Below are 23,446 nucleotides of genomic sequence, written 5' to 3'. Positions count from 1 at the left end.
TTTTAAGATTTTTTTATTTGATTTGATACATCAAAATACGGCGCAGTACGATTTTGACATTTGTCCATCGAATTTACAAAAACAAAGTACTTGAAATTTTTATTTATGTTTGTAGGTATGTCATCATGCTGCCACCTTGTATCGTTCCGCTATGGTTTGTAGGGATGTCACCATGCTGCCACCTTGTATGATTCCGCTATGATGTGTTGGTTTCATTTTGAGTTTGCCATCTCCTTTTGACAATCCCTTCGACCATGCAATGACATAAATAAAATCAGCTGATGAGATGAGCCAACCTGTACATAATTGAACCATGGCGGAAGTTTGATAAAAGATAAAAAAAAAATCGACTGACAGTTTCCTTGTTTTTATTATTTTCGCATTCGTTCATTCTGTTTTTTCTCCTCGATCGTTGTGAACACATTTTAAGCTAAAAAGTTTCCTCCTTTGCATTTATTCAACAAAAACCAACCAAAATTGTGACTAATCTATCCAACGTAATAACCAACAAAAATTTGTGAATCAACCAGACGAAGCTGAGTTTGGTGGACAATCAAACGGAAAAAAACAAATAAATTTAAAAAATAAGATTTACACATTGCTCAATCAATTTGACAACAGTGAACGCTTGCTTTGTTTTATTAAATCGTAAAAACAGTAAAGTACTGAAAAAGAAAATCCGAAATTGGACGGAAAACCTTGAGTGCTATTTAGAAAAATTGCTACATTGAATGGCTGGGCAAATTAGAGAGAGCAAAAGGTGCTAGAGGTACGTATTCATTGAGTTCGCAATTGCAATTATTTATATGAACCGAACAAAAGATTTAATGTAAAGCTTTTCCTGGGAAATAGGCTACTATGTAATTATACATACATATGTTCGTGTATATGGTGGTGCGAGATCAGAAAGCATCCCCGTCGGCGCTACAACGCCAACCAATTTACCATCACTTATGTGATTAAAAATTTAAACATTTACGCAGCTGCTGTCGCCCACTTTTCCATCCTTGTAACAATTTCCCAAACAGCCACCTTTTATTCGCTTATGTAGGGGTTTCATCTATTGCATATATTCAAATAACAGGTATATATTATATATACATAATTTGCATATGTATGCCCATTACATTTTTACAAAAGACCTGTATCGATAAAAGTATTATGACGCAAATTTTAAATTTGAAGAAAATTTATTTCATAATATGGATTTTTCTGTTGGCAGTTTCGGGACTCAAAAGAAACCATTGGTATACATTTGCTAGAAGCGTTGTTTCCAAATTACATCCAAAACATTTGGCTGGTGTTATGTGGGGATAAATCGCTTTAAATTTAAATTTTCTCAAATGCGAAAGGAAAGCAACACCTTTAACAATAGCGCCCCGCATTTCTTCATGTTTACACCAGTTACAGGTTGCAAGCTCTAAACTGTTTCACCTAAGATCTTTGTCTTACGACATCGATGTGTACATTCAAAAGCCTGGACACTAGCAAACAACTGCTTGGTCTAGCCTGGTCTCTAAGAGGGTAAAGGGAACACAAACACTATTATGAGATTCGCATCCTGTCAACAGTCTCTAGATCCAGACAAGCACACAGAATTGGTAAATGCCTTTGCCACCACGCCCCACAGTGGACCGAAATTGAAAAGTTGGGACTTAGGACTTTAAAGGTACATTTTCGTATTCTGTGATCTTTTTCCATAATTTATTGTTATATAAAATTTTTTCGTAAAACCTAATTTAAAAAAGTTATGGCACTTTTAGTAACCGGGTTTCATATCGACATACCCTAACGAGCATATGTGTACATCTAGTTATTTTTTCCAATTTCCAGCAATTTTGACTTCACTAAAATAATTTTTACTATTTCTCAATAAAAATATGTATCAAGGTCTAACCCAGAAGCTTTCAATTTTATTTTAAAAATATGTGCAAAATTCGCGAAAACGACGAAATTTTTTCAAATTTGTGCATGAAAACAAATATGCTATCACTCAAGAAATGAGTGCGATTCAATTCGAAATAGACAATTTAACGGAAACAAAATGTGAAAAAGTTAAAGTCAGTCTTAGTACTAACCATGATTGATGGAAAAACTGCATCAATTTCGAGTGATACATCGACGCAAATTTGTGACATATGTAAGGCTACCCCAAAAGATAGAATTTTGACTTCACTAATATAATTTTTACTATTTCTCAATAAAAATATGTATCGAGGTCTAACCCAGAAGCTTTCAATTTTATTTTAAAATTATGTGCAAAATTCGCGAAAACTTGACGAAATTTTTTTCAAATTTGTGCATGAAAACAAATATACTATCACTCAAGAAATGAGTGCGATTCAATTCGAAATCGACAATTTAACGGAAACAAAATGTGAAAAAGTTAAAGTCAGTCTTAGTACTAACCATGATTGATGGAAAAGCTTCATCAATTTCGAGTGATACATCGACGCAACGTTGTGACATATGTAAGGCTACCCCAAAAGAGATGAATGACCTCACTTTAATTTTTAACATAGACGTTGATACTGACATTTACAAATATGGGATGTCAACTCTGCATGCGAAAATTCCGTTTATGGAGTGTATTCTTTATATATCTTACCGATTAGAATTTAAATCGTTTATAGCGAAAGGAGATAATAAACCTAAATTGGAAAAAGAGCGGGGAGCAGTACAGAATTCTTTCAGAAATCAGACTGGTTTATTAGTAGACGTGGTAAAGCAAGGACACGATACAACGAATGATGGAAATACCGAGAGACGATTTTTCGCTGACATTAAAACTACCGCCTCTATAACTGGTTTTAGTGAAAATCTCATTCAAAGATTCTCTACAATATTAGGGGCATTTGTTCCATTCCTATTGGGAAGTGGCCCGAAGAAGCTGCTGAATCAAGAAATAAAGATTTTAGAGCATATGGTCAAGACCATGCAAGAAAAATTAGCCCAAAGCCACAAATGAGGACATTTTAAATAATTTCTTAGTTACTTCTGACCCATTTATTTCATCGAGGAATCGAAATTACCTAGTAAGCATGAGGAAATATCCGTAGAAGTGAAATCTCTACTACTCCTACCGCAAAACCTAGACTATGATACAGAAAACTAAATATTTTATTTCTCAATTTTAACTGGGTACGAATATAAATACTACATCAGCCCAATTCTAAACGAAAATTCCGTGCGAGTTTTTTCCCTTCTCCCATTCCTCGTATTCTAAATAAAAATTCCTTGTGAGTTTTTTCACTTCTCCCTTTCCTCGTATTCTGAACAATGTTCGAAAAAGCGGAAACGCGTTATGGGAGAAAAGTAGGTATTATGAATGTGAGGGAGAGGGAGATTTCTCTTCCATTTCATAGGAGTTTTTCACTAGTTAAATTAAAGGGAATGTATAAAAATAGTTAAAGGAAATTGGTTCTTTTAAGAAAGAACACTTATTTGTACAAATTTGTGCTAAAATATGTATTTACATTCTACCACAATATTCTCACTGTTAATACAACAACCACAATATTCTTTATTTTAAGTCGAAAAGTATATCATAAGCAACGGAAGAGCTCTTCGTATATTTGATGCAGCCATCCAGAAATTGCGCAAGGATTTTTAAGAAAGCTTAACTAGGTTTTGGCATATGATGAAAGACTAATTCAACTCGACTTGGCCACCAGAAAATAGTTTTGCTGAATGAAAGCAGGCAACTCCGGCGGATTTGTGTTATCCGCCGTCTTCTCCTTCTTATGCTCCTCTGTTGATGTTGCTGTGGCACCAATTCGTTACTCATTTCAGTGAATACCACATGAAATGCAATACTATGCCTTGTTTATATTTTATTGCTTAATTTCAAACAAATTCGCAACAATAAATAAACTTTTCTATTTTTTAAACAAAATAAGAAATGCGCAACGAAATTTCAATTGACAGAACAGCTGACTTCGAAAATTCGAAATTCCTATTCCCCAATTATTCTTCTCCCTAGGAGAAAAGAATTGGAGGAATTTTTCCGCGGGAATAAAAAAATCCGCGAGAATATTTAGAATTGGTGTGTATATGAAACGCAACATTTAGGCCCGGTTTTTCAGTACAAGTTCGACTCAGTTTGTCAGTTGTTTGCGCGTAGTTTAAGCGTAAACTTATTCTACAGTTTTTCAGTCTACTTTAACAGAAGTTTAAGCTGGGCTTAAGCGGTCGATCTGGTTGGGTTAAACTCTAGTTAACCGATCCGTGATTTCCGCTCGTTCGAAATGGCGTCGAATACACGTAACAAGCATTTGAGCTTGAGTACCATTAGAGCTCATGTTTATAACTGGGCATACTTCTAAAATCTCAAGAGTTGTTTCGAAAGAGTGGCTCAACTCGAGAATCATAGCTTACTCAGTAAAAGAAGTAATTTTTTATAAAGAAAAAAATGCTATTACTTAAGTTAATTAATAACATGTGGTTCTTTAACTGGACTCAAATGTAATATTCCATATTACAGTTTTTTCACGAAAATAAAATGTAATATATATAATTTAAAAAAATAAATAAATGTGACACGCTAAGCCCCGAAGAGATTTTAGCTTCTTTCAAATTTGCGTCGTGCTCCTTTTAATTTTTCCTACAAATTGGCAGGATGGGTCCTACTTGTTTTATGCCGACTCCGAACGGCATCTGCAAGGCAGATTAGTTTTCACTGAGAGCTTTTCATGGCAGAAGAATAAACGGAGTAAAATGGGCAATTCCGCTTGGAAAAAATGGGTTCTAATTGAAAAACCTTGTTTCTAAAATTTTGATGTTGCTTTTCCCGGGGCATGAACCCAGAATCTTCGGTGCGGTAGGCGGAGGACGCTACCATCATACCACGGCGGCCGCCTATATAATTTATTTTTGATTACTTGCCTCATTACTGCTATCAATTAGGTGTTTATTTCTCACAATGAATAGCTTTTTGCTTTGGTGGTACCACCTTGGAGATTTTTTTCACCTCAACGTAGGATATCAACTGGAGAAACTTGTTGAATATTCATTTGAGAACTGTACATTTCTCAAGATCTCTCTAAATTAGGATATTAATTGGAAAATATTACATGACGTTGGAAATCAACTCGAAAACTTTTAATTTTACAAAATTCCTCAAAGGTTGGGTAGTGATTGGAGAATGAAGTTGGATATCAACTCAAGAACTATATGTTTAAGAATAATTAAATAATGATGTCGGATATCACTTCCGGAACTATATATATAATTTCGCTGGAGAATTTTTTTCCATGTTTGTTGGGTAAACAAACTCCAGCTTTTGCCGTATCTAGAAATTATCTAGATAATAAAAAAACCAATGTTGCCGCACAAAAAAGCATACCTCAAAGGCATACTGGAGTATAAAGTTGACTACAGTTTAAGAAAACACGATGAAACCGAGTACATTGCATAGTATATAACCCTAACTATATAAAAAAATTAATCAAGTTTTGAGGAAATGTCAGGAAAATGAGTTAACGGTAAAAATGTGATTTTTTCCATACATAAAATTTTTTTATTTGCTATAACTTTTTTGTTTAAGACTTTATGAAAAAATACTCATATATAAAAACGTCATGTAATGAGACTTAAAATCGATCCCCATCAAAGTTTTTGTGTTATTAACTAATATTTTTTTCATTTCCCCAAGTCCACTGAAAGCCAAATCCAGACCACTGTGCGCCCCCGTGAACCCCGTTACCTATATACACTATCTTACCCTTCCTGAAAAAAAGCACACTACAAACGGGTCACCCTGGCCCTACTTCGTTCTGGATACTGTAAAAGGTTAAACTTTTACTTGTGCAGAATCAACCCCGATATACGTAATGTATGTCCTGCATGCGATGTGTCCCCACATGACACCAACCATCTTTTCAACTGTAATGTGGAACTTACGCCTGTGAAACCAACTAAGGTCCACCCCTGTTGAAATTGCTTGTTTCCTTGTACTACCGTTAGAGGACTTTGATGACAATTTGTTAGTGGTCGACCCCTTTGAATGGGACAAAGCATTTTAACACAACCACAACGTGAACGTTCAATGTTTGCGTAATTTGTGTCGTGGTGAAAATGGCAGAAAGACTTGGGATATACTTACTTATTTTATTTATTTATTTAAATATATTCAACCTACTGGGCTTAGCCCTTACAGATTGCAGAAGTATAAACGTATAAATTAAATATAATAATTGGATACATAGTTAATTCAAAAAGTAGTTTTTTAAATAGTTTTGGAATGAGTGTCTGGACATTTTGGTATCGCCTTGTGAAGATATAACATTGAATAGTGGCATAAACTTATGAATCGGTTCTTTCAAGCCATATGTGGTTCTTCGAAACCTTATGTGAAATACAGGCATATCTCTGAGAGGTATGGCAGGAGCGTTAAAATGTAGAAGCGATAATAATTCAGGTGAAACTATCCTGTTATTTATGATGTCGTTGTCCTCCTACTAGAAAGGATCTCTAAATTTAAGATTCTACACCGAAGGCTATATGAGGGCAAAGAGTGTGGTGAGTACATTCGACGAAGCGCGTACCTGGTAAAGTTTTTCTGAACTCTCTCTATTCGGTCGGAATGTACGATAGATCCCGGATCCAAAATAAAGCCTGCATATTCGATAAGGGATCGTACAAGGCTAGAGAAAAGGCTTTTGAGAGTCAACGGGTCGAGAAATTACCTTGAGTTTCTTTTTATAAAACCAAGTTTAGAATTGGCTGCAGAGATTATATATTCCCTGTGATGGTCGAATGTTAATTTGGTGTCAAGGTAAACCGCCAAGTCTTTAATAGTGCTTACCCGCTGGAAGCAAGCATCTGTGTCGTATAAATAATTGAAGACTATTGGACGAACTGAGCGCAAGAATGTTACGACGCTACATTTTTCAAAATTCAGGGACAATCCATTAGAGTTACACCACTCTGTGAACGAATTAATGTCACTTTGCAGATTTAAGCAATCTTCAAGGCGTCTTACAGGGTGATAGAGCTTGAGGTCGTCGGCGTAAAACAAGCATTTCCCATATTTTGAGACGTCTACAATATCGTTGATGAATATCGTGAAGAGTAATGGCCCTAAATGGCTGCCTTGAGGCACACCAGAGGTCGCTGAAATTACCTGCGACAGGCTGCTGCCGACCTTTACGAACAATTTTCTGTCCTTAAGATAGGATTCCAGCCAATACAGGGCGTTAGAGTGGACTCCAGGGATCCAAGATTCCGGATAAGTAGCCCGTGGTCTAAACTGTCGAAAGCTTTTGTGAGGTCCGTGTATAGAACATCGATTTGCGAACCGTTCTCTATTGCATCCAATGTAAAGTTAGTAAAGACCGCAAGGTTTGTGCATGTTGACCTTCCGGGATAAAAGCCATGCTACTGCGTATGAAGATGGATTTTGAAGACTGATAAGAAATAATTATTAACCAGTATGTCTAAAAGTTTCGGGATTACTGAAAGCTTCGCGATTGGTCTATGATTTTCAACTCGATTACTTAAGCCTGACTGGAATATAGGAGTAATAAAAGCAGTTTTCCATTCATCTAAGAAAACTCATAAGGCAAGACTCTTATTAAAAATTTGGGTCAAAGGGATAAACAAAGTGTTTGCTCAGTTCTTGAAGAGACAGGACTTAGAGCTGCGTTCAGTATTTTTGAAGCTCTCATAAACATGGCCAAAGAACTTCGCAAATAAATTTGCAGAGTCTGAAATACAAGATGACACGGACCCTTTGTATTCCATAGATTTGGGGATTCCATTCACCTTCCTTTTGGAATTGTAGTATACCCAGAAAAACTTCGGACTGCCTTTGATACTGGACTCCATCGAGTTTATGTATTTTTTGTGCAAGAAGTGAGTTAAGGTCTCAAATTCTTTTATCAGCTGAAGAAATTCTAGTCTGTATCCTTGGGAGCCAGTTCGTTTAAACTTTTTATGAGCTTTATTCTTTCGATATTTCAGCTTTAACATTCTATCGTTGCACCAGGGCAAACTAAACATTCTTTTCTTTTTATATACAGGAACGAATTGGTATAAGCAATTAGCGATAAGAGTCTTAAATATACCATACATATCTGTTAGATCTAAGTTCCTGAAGACACATTGCCAGTCAACTGAACTGAAGAGATCATTCATGCTTGCGTAATTAGCTTTGGCAAAGTTGTAACGGAGCGCCGGTTCTGTGTGAACATTGATAAATGTATAGAAAGAGAAATTTACCTCGATGGCTTTATGATGAACTGATTCACATGTTAAAGGCGAGTCGCATCTGACGATCTCAAACGCTAAGTCATTACCTATGAAAACTAAATCCAATGTCCTGTTCAAATCATTTGATTGAATACAAAGAATCACACTATCTATATCTTTTCTTATGTTAAATGGGGTTAAAATACAGTCCTCGTCGTCAAGAACCCATTCAATAGAACCTAGATTGAATTCCCCCATTCTACCTGCCTGAAAGGGCTGCAAGGAACCTTCTAGCGAGTTTATATTGCTTACGTGAGTTTGGTACATTACATAATCGCTATTCGGTGGAATATAACTAATAACAAATAATAATTCATTAATTCCGTCATCGTGGATATCTTCAATATTAACAGCAACACACATTTGTTCGGTGAACGCATCTGTTTGCGTGAGTATAACTTCACGACTAGAGAGATTGGTAGACACAGCAATCAAAATCCCTCCCCCTGTTGAAACACCAGAATGCAGAACTCGGTCCCTTCGATACACTTCGTAATGGGCATCAAAAAGCTTAGCCGAGAGAAAATCTACTGTCAACCAAGTCTCTACCATTATGATGACGTCAAACTTATGTTCGGCCGCTGCAATGTATAATTTGTTCGTTTTTGTACGTAGGCCGCCTTAATTATGAAAGTAAACGTTAAGACAAGACTTATAGGAGCGCTGTGGATGCGACGACGATTTCTCCGGATCGGTTACGCAGCCGGTTCTTGGCTCCTCAGTCTCGGGAAAAAAAGAAAGCTACGGAGGGTGACTTTGGCGGGCCAAATCTCGGCATTCAGTACCTTGTGGTATAAAGAGTCCAATACTCCTAGCTTAAAATTGACCCTCTTCAGGGTGTTCCTCGATACACCATTTTTGATAAGCGACGAGCACGATAAGGATTGTTTGTTGATGTCTGTGTGCCTGGTGACGTAGTCAACTATATCTTCAGGTGTTACATTTGGAAGAAAAGAAGACAAGTGCAACCATCTGAAGCGGGAGGCGACGTCAAGCTCAGAATTAGTGCTCGCTCCAACAACACGCACGTGATGATTATGATTGTTCAAATTTTGGTACACATCTATCCGCTCTGGGTTGTAATTATTGCTAATGTTATTATTATTGGTTAAATAATTAGCATCGGTTTGGTTCGGCGCAACACTAGCTGGGCTCGCAAGATGCTCATAGCTTTTGTTTGTTATATTTGTATTACCATCATCATCATGCTTACGTCTGTTAAGTCTGTGCTTAAGTCTGGTGACTAGTTCATCGCGTTTGGGACCAAAGGAAGTTCTATTGGATGAAAATGTATGTAATTTGCAGCTTTCGAAGTTCAGTTGCTTTCGAATCGAGTTACAGAAAAAGCTGTATCCCACTCAGATAATTTGAGGTCCATCTTTTTAGACCAAACGAAGGGGCTTAACTTCTCTTGGAGTAGCGTACTGTGGTTGACTGTGCTTTTGGAACACGTCAACGTGTGTTTTCGAAAATGTTATTGACTAAATGCTGTGTTTTTGCCAATAAATCGTATGAATGAAAAATATCAAATCAAGTTTTAATGCGAATATCGAAATTTTTAGAATTCTCAACTTGACCCCGAGTATATCCAGCACCTCGGTGTGGATAATGATATGTGCGGCAAAAGTCAGCCTCTCCTACTCGTAACTACTTCTGTTATACATAAGTATAAAATAAAAGCAAGCCACTGAATGCCCCATGTAGCGTGCGGAAAGAGGATGCGCCATAATGGACAGGTCAGAGTGTCATTCTCTTGCTGTTTCTGTAAAGGAAGCAAAACAAGGCTGTCACTACGGCAGCACTCACAGACTGTCAGTCACCCGAAAATTGTGGGTATCAATCACTTTTGCTGTTGTTGTAGCAGTGCTTCGCCCCATCCAATAGTTGCGACTACTGACAAATTGACATCAATATCTTCTAACTGGATTCCAAGGCAGTTTCAACAGGGTTGGACGTAAGGGAAGTTGGTGTTAGAGGCGTAGGTTCCACATACAAATTTAAAAGTTGAGTTGTTATAGAAGTTCTCAAATGAAAGTCGAAAGGAAACTGGCTATTTCAATAGAGTTGGAGCATAGAGATATTGGGTTTAGGGGCGTTGGTTCCACATTATAATTAAAAAGGGGATTGGTGTCCTTGGGACACATCGCATGCAGGACATACGCTGCATATGTCGGGGTTGATTCTTTATAAGTAAGAGTTTAACCTATCACAACGTATCGAAGTTAAGCCAAAGTTATGCGCGACACTACGATAAGTCTGCTCTCCTCTTCCGCAATAATTGTGTATTAAAGTCTGATAAAGGGGTTTGATGGGAAAAAAATTTAACAACAATGTGGGTAAAGCTAAGTTCCTGAGTGACTCGTGCTTTTCTCCCGATCAGAGGCCGTCATATTAGTTTATCCCCATTTAATTTGTTGGTATATTTAGTAATTTTGTGCTTTGTCTAAATATTAATTTGTTTTCATATTTGCTTTCCTTTCCATGAATGAAGCTCTTTACGACAATTCTTTACGACAGCATGACACTGCAAATCCCCTTCAAAAAATATCGAGAGAGGTATCAAAAGACGCGTATTAATCTCGAGAAAGGCGAAGAGAAAAGTTTTATCTCTGTCCGGAGATATTTTCAGTTGAAGTTGGCGATGTTCATGTGGTTGTTGTAATGTTGTGTACCCACAAATTGTGAATAAAAGTGTTTTGTGCGGATATAGTTTTGGTCTCCAAACCGGTGTTGGACCCACCCAGGGTAATTTTTTATAAGCGCGGCCGAAGGCCGCCAACGCAGCAAGGTGTTCTGCGCAAAAATACTATGGATACCACCCCCGGTTTCGGAGGTACTCGCGGGTCTTTTTTCGTTTTTTCGTTGATATCTTTTGAACGAGTTACAATTTTTATTTTCCGCCTTCGGATTATTAATACTGATGTCAAGATGCGTCGTTTGTTACCTCTCTCGATATTTTTAGACGTGTATTAGCAGTATCATGCTGTCGTAAAGAATTACCCTCTTTACTCTCAATTATTTATTTTATTTACAGCCTACAACATTTATATTGCTACAAATTCTTACCGTGGTGAGTGATCAACTCGAATGCCATACTGGTTAAATTGTTGGTACTAATCGGACAAAGAAAACTGTCAACCAATTTACACTGGTTTCAGAGCTGTGTGGGTTCCTACTCGAAAATAAGGAGATAAAAACAAAGAAACTAAGAGTGTGTGTATCCATTCACGTTTATACTATTCATCGGGAAGTAAATTTGGCTAAAAACAGTCACGCAGCCACAGTGCAAAATATTTCTTTGTGTTAAAGCGATAAAAGTGGTTGAGCTTGCCAAACCAACTGTGGAGTAACAGCGAACAAGTATCTGAACAAAAAAAAAAACAAATAACAAACTAATAACAACAACAGCAATAAAGCTACAGCAACAACAAAATAAAACAATAATAAACTGTAAAATGCCAGCTGATTCAGCTTCAAAGTGAGTTGCTTGGAAGTTAGTAAGAAAATGGAAGGGTTGAAGTGGGAGGTTTGATATGTTTGATTGAGCTATTAAAATGCATTTTTTTTACATGATTCACGTCTAACTTGCAATATTTTGTTTCATAATATTACTCAAGTCTCATAACTTTCAATTGCGCAAATATTGTCGGTTGGTTTTTTACGGTATTGCGCAGTAATTTATTTCGTATCTGCGAAATATGTACTTTTAAATGGTAAAATAAATTCACAGGTTAAGGCAATTAAAGTGTAACCTATTGAAACAAACATATTTATATTGCGTGAAGTTTCTCCTTTTTATATTTAACTAGCATACCCCGCAGACGTTGTTCTGCCCTAAATTTGGTCTATCTGCATACATTTTAATAAGCTTTTTCCGTCTAACTCTGCCCTCCCCCCTCTACACTTTTTCCTAATCTTTTTATTCACTCCTCCCTCCGTTTTTTCGGTTCATCTATCTTCATCTTCGTCTAATTCTATCTCTTTCTCAGTCTCCTCTCTTTTCTCTTCTCTCAAGTTCTCATTCTTCTTCATCCATTATTGCCAGTCCCAAGGGTGGTATGTATTTTGTTCCAGTCCCATTCCGAGTCCCAGTCCCAGTCCCACTCCGAGTCTCGGTCCCAGTCCTAGTCCTAATCCCAGTGTCCGTCTCGGGTCTACTTCCTGGAAAAAAGGATCGTAAATACTAATATATGCAAATTTATATACCAAATTTCAGGCAAATCGAATAGGACGTACGTAAATAGGTTTCTGGGTATTATTAATTCACGTCTTAATTTCGGCTTCGCATGCATATTTATCAGTTTTGCTAGGTTGATGCGACTAAATCGAATATCACAATGAAAGTTACCTTAAAGTTCTCAGCAACAGCCTTCAGTTGATATCCATATTACACACACATTCTGGGGGTATCCGTGTCCACGTTTTGGCCTATATCTCGAGACCCTAGCCACCCAGCGGCATAAAACTTACTCTGTACTAAAGCACTCATCAACAGCTTCCATTTGATGCCTATAATGTAAAAAGACATCCTAGTGTTACCCTGATCCATGTTTTGGCCCATATCCCGGGACCTTAGTCACTAATAGGTATGAAAACTACCCTGAACTAAAGCACGCATCGATTGTTTTTATTTGTTATCCATATTCTTTAAACACATTCTAGGGGTACCCGGGTCCACGATTTGGCCTATATCTCGAGACCCTAGTCACCCAGGGGTATGAAAATTACCCACTACTAAAGCACTCATCAACAGCATTCATTTGTTATTCATATTCTATAAACACATTCTAGGGGTACCCGGGTCCACGTTTTGGCCTATATCTCGAGACTCTAGTCACCCAGGGGAATGAAAATTACCATCTCCTAAAGCACTCATGAACAGCTTTCATTTGATATCCATATTCTTTAAACACATTCTAGGGGTACCCGGGTCCCCGATTTGGCCTATATCTCGAGACCCTAGTCACCCAGGGGTATGAAAATTACCCTCTACTAAAGCACTCATCAACAGCTTTCATTTGTTATCCATATTCTATAAACTCATTCTACGGGTACCCGGGTCCACGTTTTGGCCTATATCTCGAGACTCTAGTCACCCAGGGGTATGAAAATTGCCATCTATTAAAGCACTCATGAACAGTTTTCATTTGATATCCATATTCTATAAACACATTCTAGGGGTACCCGGGTCCACGTTTTGGCTTAATATCTCGAGACCCTAGTCACCCAGGGGTATGGAAATTACCCTCTACTAAAGCACTCATCAACAGCTTACATTTGTTATCCATATTCTATAAACACATTCTAGGGGTAACCGGGTCCACGATTTGGCCTATATATCGAGACCCAAGTCACCCAGCGGCATAAAACTTACTCTGTACTAAATCACTCATCAGCAGCTTCAATTTGATACCCATAATGTATAAAGACATCCTAGTGTTACCCTGATCCATGTTTTGGCCCATATCCCGAGACCCTAGTCACTAATAGGGAAGAAAACTACCCTGTACTAAAGCACTCATCGATAGTTTTTATTTGTTATCCATATTCTTAAACACATTCTAGGGGTGCCCGGGTCCACGATTTTGCCTATATCTCGAGACCCTAGTCACCCAGGGGTATGAAAATTACCCTCTACTAAAGCACTCATCAACAGCATGCATTTGTTATTCATATTCTATAAACACATTCTAGGGGTACCCGGGTCCACGTTTTGGCCTATATCTCGAGACTCTAGTCACCCAGGGGAATGAAAATTGCCATCTCCTAAAGCACTCATGACCAGCTTTCATTTGATATCCATACTCTTTAAACACATTCTAGGGGTACCCGGGTCCACGATTTGTCCTATATCTCGAGACCCTAGTCACCCAGGGGTAAGAAAATTACCCTCTACTAAAGCACTCATCAACAGCTTTCATTTGTTATCCATATTCTATAAACTCATTCTAGGGGTACCCGGGTCCACGTTTTGGCCTATATCTCGAGACCCTGCGCGTCGATCGCAACCAAACCTTTGTACAAACCACCGCGTGAGGCATACGCAACTTATGTGAAAGTTTGAACAAAATCGACCGACTCATCTCTTCATACCAACTAACACAAATTTTAGCCTTTCTTTTTATACTCAGCGTGCTTTGCACACAGAGTATATTAACTTTGATTGAATAACGGTTGGTTGTACAGATATAAAGGAATCGAGATAGATATAGACTTCCATATATCAAAATCATCAGTATCGAAAAAAAATTTGATTGAGCCATTTTCCTCCGTCCGTCCGTCCGTCTGTCCGTTAACACGATAACTTGAGTAAATGTTGAAATATCTTCACCAAATTTGGTACACGAGATTATCTGGACCCAGAGTAGATTGGTATTGAAAATGAACGAAATCGGACGATAACCACGCCCACTTTTTATATATATAACATTTTGGAAAACCCAAAAAACCTGATTATTTAGTAAATAATACACCTCGAATGTTGAAATTTCACGTGTGGACTGATATTGAGACTCTTGATAAAAATTCTAAATAGGCGTGGCACCGCCCACTTGTGAAAAAATCAATTTTACAAATATTATGATTAATTATAAATCAAAAATCGTTAAACCTATAGTAACAAAATTCGGCAGAGGTTGCCTTTACTATAAGGAATGCTTTGAGGAAAAATTAACGAAATCGGTCAAGGACCACGCCCACTTTTATATAAAAGATTTTTGAAAGGGTCGTGGACGAATAAGATAAGCTATATATTTGCAAAAAAGAGCTTTATATCAATGGTATTTCATTTCCCCAGTGGATTTATAACAATAAATAGGAAAAACTTCAAATTTTAAAAAAGGGCGTGGCACCGCCTCTTTTATGACTAAGCAATTTTCTGTTTCGGGAGCCATACCTCGAAGAAAAATTAACGGATTGTTATAAAATTGGGCACACAAATTTTCCCTATAGCAGGAAATATTTCTAGAAAAAATGGACGAGATCGCTTAAGGACCACGCCCACTTTAATATAAAAGATTTTTAAAAGGGTCGTAGACGAAAATAATAAGCTATATCTTAGCGAAAAAGAGCTTTGTATCAATAGCATTTTACTTTTTAAATTGAATTATAACATTAAATTGGAAAACACACAAATTTTTGAAAATGGGTGTGGCACCGCCCCTTTTATGACTAAGCAATTTTCTATGTTTCGTGAGCCGTAACTCGGAGAAAAATTAACGGATTGTTATAAAATTTGGTACACAAATTTTCCCTATAGTAGACAATACTTCTACGCCATTTCCAGTTGTAAATGAGAAAGCGTCATTTGGAAATGAGAATAGTTACCTTAAAACGAGAAAGCGTCATTTGAAAAAGAGAATAGTTACTTGAAAATGAGAAAGCGTAATTTGAAAATAAGGTTTGTAAGTTGTAAATGAGATTAGTCAGTTGAAAATTAGAAAGCGTTAAATGTAAATGCGAAAGCGTTATATGTAATTGAGAATAGTCAATTGTAAATACGAAAGCATCACTTCGATGTGAGAGTAGTCACTTCTAAATAATAATAGTCAATTGTAAATACGCAAGTGTCATTTATAATTGAGAATAGTGAGTTGTAAATAAGAATAGTGAATTGTAAATTCGAAAGCGTCATTTGGCAATGATATTAGTTAATTGTAAATGCGAAAGCGTCACATGGAAATGAGAACAGTCACTAGCAAATGAGAAAGCGTCATTTGAAATTTCGAAAGCGTCAATTGTAATTGAGAATAGTCACTTGTAAATGAGAATAGTAAATTGTAAATGTGAAATCGTCATATGTAAATGAGAATAGTCACTTGTAAATTAGAAAGTATCAAAAGAAAATGCGAAAGCATCATTTGTAACTGAGAATATGTAGTCAATTATAAATAAGAAAGTATCACTTAAAAATGCGAAAGAGCTACATGGAAATGAGAATAGTTAAATGCGGAAGCGTTATATAGAAATGAGAAAAGTGAGTAAATTTTGAATGAGAAAGCATTAAGTGAAAATGCGAAGGGTATTAAGAATAAAAATTGTCAATTGAAAATGCGAAACTCGTTTTATTGAGTACTTAAAACATTGAATTTAAAAAACGTGTAATAAATAACTTATCTTGTTTTGTTGATTTTCCGACAGGGTGGATAAATGATGTATATTGGAACGATTTTCCGTCATCCCTTGTCAAATTTGGTTTTGATACAAACCGGTTTCGGCGTTGTGCCATCATCAGTGTCGATTTTCGTTCTGATCTGTTGTTGCCGTTTGTCCTGTATTTATAGTTCGTAGGTACATGAGCAGGTATTGTCAAAATTGATGCTTGTGTATATTTAGTTATGTATATGTGCTGTGTGTTCATTCAGAACCGAGGGTGGTTTACTAATCGATTTGTGTGACTGACTGGGTAGGTAAAAATCCGTAAGTTTAGTCGTTTGACCTTCTTTGTGGGTTTGTTGTTTTGGTGTGTTAATTGTTTTGTGTTTATTTGTTGTTGTGTGTTTGTCTGTTGTACCTGTGTGATTACTTTGTTTCTTGTAAACAAGTTTTAAAGGCTCGAATATTGTGTCAGAAATTGTATTTATCTGTTCGTTTATTATTCTACCGTCGAATGTTTTCTGTTTGTAGATTTCCATATTTTCGAGTACGTTGAGACGTCGTCCTTTTGCTTGTATGTGAAGAACCCTAAATGTTTTATTGATGTTTGCTGGGGAACATTCATTCACGACCATGTGATTCGCGAAGTTAGACTCGGGTATAATGTTTGGATTCCGTAATTTTTTGTTGTAATCTCTAATATGTTCTCTTAAACTCGTTCTTATTTGCCGTCCTGTTTGTCCTGTGTAACTATGCTGGCATCCGCAGGTATGCTTGTATACGCCGTGGCTGCTAAATGGATCCTCTGAGTTAGTCACCCCTATTCTGCATTTCGATTACGTTCCCGTTCTACGCTCCGCTTTAATCGAAGTTTGGTATTCTGCATTACGACGGAATCGTAAAGAGAAGAGGAAATGATTTTTCGAAATCAGCTGTTGGTACGAAATGTGTGAACATTGGAACAAAAAAATTAAAGAAAATTTGTAAAAAACACTGAGAAACGATTATATTTTATTATCCACGCCATTTTGTACAAAAAAAAGCAATATAATATATTGCCGCAGTGTTATATTTTTTTGAGTGAAGTGCTTTCATAATTGTAAGTGTGTTTTTGTCGTTCTTTTGGCCAATTCCCTGCCGTGGCCACCAAGTTTTGTTAAAACGGATTCCTGCACGAATATAGTTGACATTTTCTGAATTTTAAGGATGCTAATTTCATTGCACTGGCCTAAAATACTTTATAAAGGTTTATTTATTCTTTCCACAAGGATTGTTTACGTTTTCGCTTCACCTTCCTCTACGCCGGCAGCTTGCTTTGGCATATAATTAGACCCAACGAACAGACACATTATAGGTGTCTATTATAATGGAATCAATAGCCGCGGCATTATTTATGGAGTTGGAAAGCAACGCATACGAAAATTGCCAGGCGAGAATGGAAAGGCAAATATTGCGAGATTTTTGTAATCCATTTGAGATGAGTGACGAATTGTAAGAAATTGAACTTAAAAGTGTTAAAGTTTAATGACTTATTTTTTTATTTAGGTTCAAAAAAAACTTTCGACTTAACAAGGATGCTTTCAAGTATGTGTTAGATACTTTTGCGAGGAAAATACGTTCAAGGACTTCGACATCGACATGTTGTTTTTGACCTGGAAACATATAAAAAACAATCATCATCAAGCCTTCTACGTTTCTTAACAAGTTTTACTTACATTTTTGTTAAAATTCTGTTATAAATTAATAAAAAAATAAAAAGAAAATATTTTTCCGCCAACTAATTTGCAACTTAGAAAAATGGAACTACGATCGAAATGCAGAATACAAAAAATCGAACGATTCGAAGTTGGATCGAAAGAGATTGGAACACAGAATACCAAAATTGCCAAATCGAAAAAATTCCAATCCAAGTCGAAATGCAGAATAGGGCTGAGTGTTAGTTCTTAGTTTTCGCCCTAGATTGCTTCGATGTTTTGAATGCTGTGTTAATGTTGTATATTTTAAAGAAGTTTGCCAATTTATATGTTGCTTTTCCAGTATATGTCATAGTCGTCCAGCTATTATTTTCCTTTTAATTATTTGTTTTTGGTTCTCCATTTGTCCTTCTGAGCTTATCTACTAGTGCTTTTTTATATTCGTTGTTTGCAGTGATATTATATATGACCTCAAGTTCTCTCTTGGCGGCCACCGTGGTGTGATGGTTGCGTGCTCCGCCTACCACACCGAATGCCCTGGGTTCACACCCCGGGCAAAGCAACATCAAAATTTTAGAAATATGGTTTTTTAATTAGAAGAGATTTTTTCTAAGCGGGGTCGCCCCTCGGCAATGTTTGGCAAGCCCTCCGAGTGTATTTCTGCCACGAAAAGCTCTCAGTGAAAACTCATCTGCCTCGCAGATGCCATTCGGAGTCGGCATAAAACAAGTAGGTCCCGTCCCGCCAATTTGTAGGAAAAATTAAAAATGATCCCGACGCAAATTGGAAGAGAAGCTCGGCCTAAAATCTCTTCGGAGGTTATCGCGCCTTACATATATTTATACTCAGTTGAGCAGAGCTCACAGAGTATATTAAGTTTGATTGGATAACGGTTGGTTGTACATATATAAAGGAATCGAGATAGATTTAACTTCCATATATCAAAATAATCAGGATCGAAAAAAAATTTGATTGAGCCATGTCCGTCCGTCCGCCCGTTAACACGATAACTTGAGTAAATTTTGAGGAATCTAGATGAAATTTGGTATGCAGGTTCCTGAACACTCATCTCAGATCGCTATTTAAAATGAACGATATCGGACTATAACCACGCCCACTTTTTCGATATCGAAATTTCGAAAAACCGAAAAAGTGCGATAATTCATTACAAAAGACAGATAAAGCGACGAAACTTGGTAGATGAGTTGAACTTGTGACGCAGAATAGAAAATTTGTAAAATTTTGGACAATGGGCGTGGCACCGCCCACTTTTAAAAGAAGGTAATTTAAAATTTTGCAAGCTGTAATTTGGCAGTCGTTGAAGATATCATGATGAAATTTGGCAGGAACATTACTCCTATTACTATATGTACGCTTAATAAAAATTACCAAAATCGGAGAAGGACCACGCCCACTTTAAAAAAAATTTTTTTTTAAAGTAAAATTTTAACAAAAAATTTAATATCTTTACAGTATATAAGTAAATTATGTCAACATTCAACTCCAGTAATGATATGGTGCAACAAAATACAAAAATAAAAGAAACATTCAAAATGGTTTTTCATTTAATTTGTCTAGGATACTTTTAACGCCATAAGTCGAACAAAAATTAACCAATCCTTTTCAAATTTGGTAGGGGCATAGATTTTATGAAGTTAACTGTTTTCTGTGAAAATGGGCGAAATCGGTTAATGCCACTCCCAGTTTTTATACACAGTCGTCCGTCTGTCCTTCCGCATGGCCGTTAACACGATAACTTGAGAAAAATTCGACATATCTTTAATAAACTTAGTTCACGTACTTATCTGAACTCACTTTATCTTGGTATAAAAAATGAACGAAATCCGACTATGACCACGCCCACTTTTTCGATATCGAAAATTACGAAAAATGAAAAAAATGCTATAATTCTATACCAAATACGAAAAAAGGGATGAAACATGGTAAGGTAATTGGATTGTTTTATTGACGCGAAATATAACTTTAGAAAAAACTTTATAAAATGGTTGTGACACCTACCATATTAAGTAGAAGAAAATGAAAAACTTCTGCAGGGCGAAATAAAAACCCTTAAAATCTTGGCAAGAATACTGTCCCTGGTATTACATATATAAATAAATTAGCGACAGATGATGTTCTGGGACACCCTGGTTCACATTTTGGTCGATATCTGGAAAACGCCTTCACATATACAACTACCACCACTCCCTTTTAAAACTCTCATTAATACCTTTAATTTGATACCCATATCGTACAAACTCATTCTAGAGTTACCCCTGGTCCACCTTTATGGCGATATCTCGAAAAGGCGTCCACCTATAGAACTAAGCCTTACGCCCTTTTAAAATACTCATTAACACCTTTCATTTGATACCCATATCGTATAAACATGTTCTAAAGTCACCGCTGGTCCACCCTTATGGCGATATCTCGAAAAGGCGTCCACCTATAGAACTTAGGCCCACTCCCTTTTAAAATACTCATTAACTCCTTTCGTTTGATACCCATATTGTACAAACAACTTCTAGGGTCACCCCTGGTCCACCTTTATGGCGATATTTCGAAACGGCGTCCGCCTATGGAACTAAGGATTACTCCCTTTTAAAATACTCATTAACACCTTTCTTTTGATACCCATATTGTACAAACAAATTCTAGGGTCACCCCTGGTCCACCTTTATGGCGATATCTCGAAAATGCGACCACCTATACAACACCCACCACTCTCTTTTAAAACCTTCATTAATACCTTTAATTTGATACCCATATCGTACAAACATATTCTAGAGTCACCCCTGGTCCACCTTTATGGCGATATTTCGAAACGGCGTCCACCTATAGAACTAAGGCCCACTCCCTTTTAAAATACTCATTAACACCTTTCATTTGATGCCCATATTGCACAAACGAATTATAGAGTCACCCCTATCCCACCTTTATGGCGATATCTCGAAACGGCGTCCACCTGTGGAACTAAAGATTACTCCCTTTTAAAATACTCATTAACACCTTTCTTTTGATACCCATATTGTACAAACAACTTCTAGGGTCACCCCTGCTCCACCTTTATGGCGATATTTCGAAACGGCGTCCGCCTATGGAACTAAGGATTACTCCCTTTTAAAATACTCATTAACACCTTTCTTTTGATACCCATATTGTACAAACAAATTCTAGGGTCACCCCTGGTCCACCTTTATGGCGATATCTCGAAACGGTGTCCACCTATGGAACTAAGGCTTACTCCCTTTTAAAATACTCATTAACACCTTTCTTTTGATACCCATATTGTACAAATAAATTCTAGGGTCACCCCTGGTCCACCTTTATGGCGATATCTCGAAACGGCGTCCACCTATGGAACTAAGGATTACTCCCTTTTAAAATACTCATTAACACCTTTCATTTGATACCCATATCGTACAAACGCATTCTAGAGTCACCCCTGGTCCACCTTTATGGCGATATCTCGAAAAGGCGACCACCTATACAACAACCACCACTCCCTTTTAAAACCATCATTAATACCTTTAATTTGATACCCATATCGTACAAACACATTCTAGAGTCACCCCTGGTCCACCTTTATGGCGATTTTTCGAAACGGCATCCACCTATAGAACTAAGGCCCACTCCCTTTTAAAATACTCATTAACACCATTCGTTTGATGCCCATATTGTACAAACAACTTCTAGGGTCACCCCTGGTCCACCTTTGTAGCGATATCTCGAAACGGCGTCCACCTATAGAACTTAGGCCCACTCCCTTTTAAAATACTCATTAACTCCTTTCGTTTGATACCCATATTGCACAAACGAATTATAGAGTCACCCCTATCCCACCTTTATGGCGATATCTCGAAACGGCGTCCACCTGTGGAACTAAAGATTAATCCCTTTTAAAATACTCATTAACACCTTTCTTTTGATACCCATATTGTACAAACAACTTCTAGGGTCACCCCTGCTCCACCTTTATGGCGATATTTCGAAACGGCGTCCGCCTATGGAACTAAGGATTACTCCCTTTTAAAATACTCATTAACACCTTTCTTTTGATACCCATATTGTACAAACAAATTCTAGGGTCACCCCTGGTCCACCTTTATGGCGATATCTCGAAAATGCGACCACCTATACAACACCCACCACTCTCTTTTAAAACCTTCATTAATACCTTTAATTTGATACCCATATCGTACAAACATATTCTAGAGTCACCCCTGGTCCACCTTTATGGCGATATTTCGAAACGGCGTCCACCTATAGAACTAAGGCCCACTCCCTTTTAAAATACTCATTAAACCTTTCATTTGATGCCCATATTGCACAAACGAATTATAGAGTCACCCCTATCCCACCTTTATGGCGATATCTCGAAACGGCGTCCACCTGTGGAACTAAAGATTACTCCCTTTTAAAATACTCATTAACACCTTTCTTTTGATACCCATATTGTACAAACAACTTCTAGGGTCACCCCTGCTCCACCTTTATGGCGATATTTCGAAACGGCGTCCGCCTATGGAACTAAGGATTACTCCCTTTTAAAATACTCATTAACACCTTTCTTTTGATACCCATATTGTACAAACAAATTCTAGGGTCACCCCTGGTCCACCTTTATGGCGATATCTCGAAAATGCGACCACCTATACAACACCCACCACTCTCTTTTAAAACCTTCATTAATACCTTTAATTTGATACCCATATCGTACAAACATATTCTAGAGTCACCCCTGGTCCACCTTTATGGCGATATTTCGAAACGGCGTCCACCTATAGAACTAAGGCCCACTCCCTTTTAAAATACTCATTAACACCTTTCATTTGATGCCCATATTGCACAAACGAATTATAGAGTCACCCCTATCCCACCTTTATGGCGATATCTCGAAACGGTGTCCACCTATGGAACTAAGGCTTACTCCCTTTTAAAATACTCATTAACACCTTTCATTTTATGCCCATATTGCACAAACGAATTATAGAGTCACCCCTATCCCACCTTTATGGCGATATCTCGAAACGGCGTCCACCTGTGGAACTAAAGATTACTCCCTTTTAAAATACTCATTAACACCTTTCTTTTGATACCCATATTGTACAAACAACTTCTAGGGTCACCCCTGCTCCACCTTTATGGCGATATCTCGAAACGGTGTCCACCTATGGAACTAAGGCTTACTCCTTTTAAAATACTCATTAACACCTTTCATTTGATGCCCATATTGCACAAACGAATTATAGAGTCACCCCTATCCCACCTTTATGGCGATATCTCGAAACGGCGTCCACCTGTGGAACTAAAGATTACTCCCTTTTAAAATACTCATTAACACCTTTCATTTGATACCCATATCGTACAAACGCATTCTAGAGTCACCCCTGGTCCACCTTTATGGC

The 23,446-nt window shown here is 37.3% G+C and overlaps 1 protein-coding gene across 2 annotated transcripts in view; it reads left to right on the top strand.

Moving 5' to 3' along the window:
• The first annotated feature begins 357 nt into the window (after positions 1–357).
• Positions 358–23,446, top strand: part of LOC137250399 (T-complex protein 11-like protein 1) — a 44,493-nt gene continuing 21,404 nt past the window's right edge. The window contains exons 1-2 of one of the 2 annotated variants that reach the window (XM_067783124.1): positions 359–769; positions 11,285–11,728. In XM_067783124.1, the coding sequence (XP_067639225.1) occupies positions 11,706–11,728 (23 nt within the window). In that variant the 5' untranslated portion in view covers positions 359–769; positions 11,285–11,705. Of the gene's footprint in view, positions 770–11,284; positions 11,729–23,446 lie in introns of both variants that reach the window. The other variant, XM_067783125.1, reaches the window with a different exon arrangement.

Source organism: Eurosta solidaginis, chromosome 4 (genome assembly GCF_040869045.1).
Source record: "Eurosta solidaginis isolate ZX-2024a chromosome 4, ASM4086904v1, whole genome shotgun sequence".
NCBI classification, from domain to species: Eukaryota; Metazoa; Arthropoda; class Insecta; order Diptera; family Tephritidae; genus Eurosta; species Eurosta solidaginis.
This window is presented reverse-complemented; position numbering and strand designations above follow the sequence as displayed.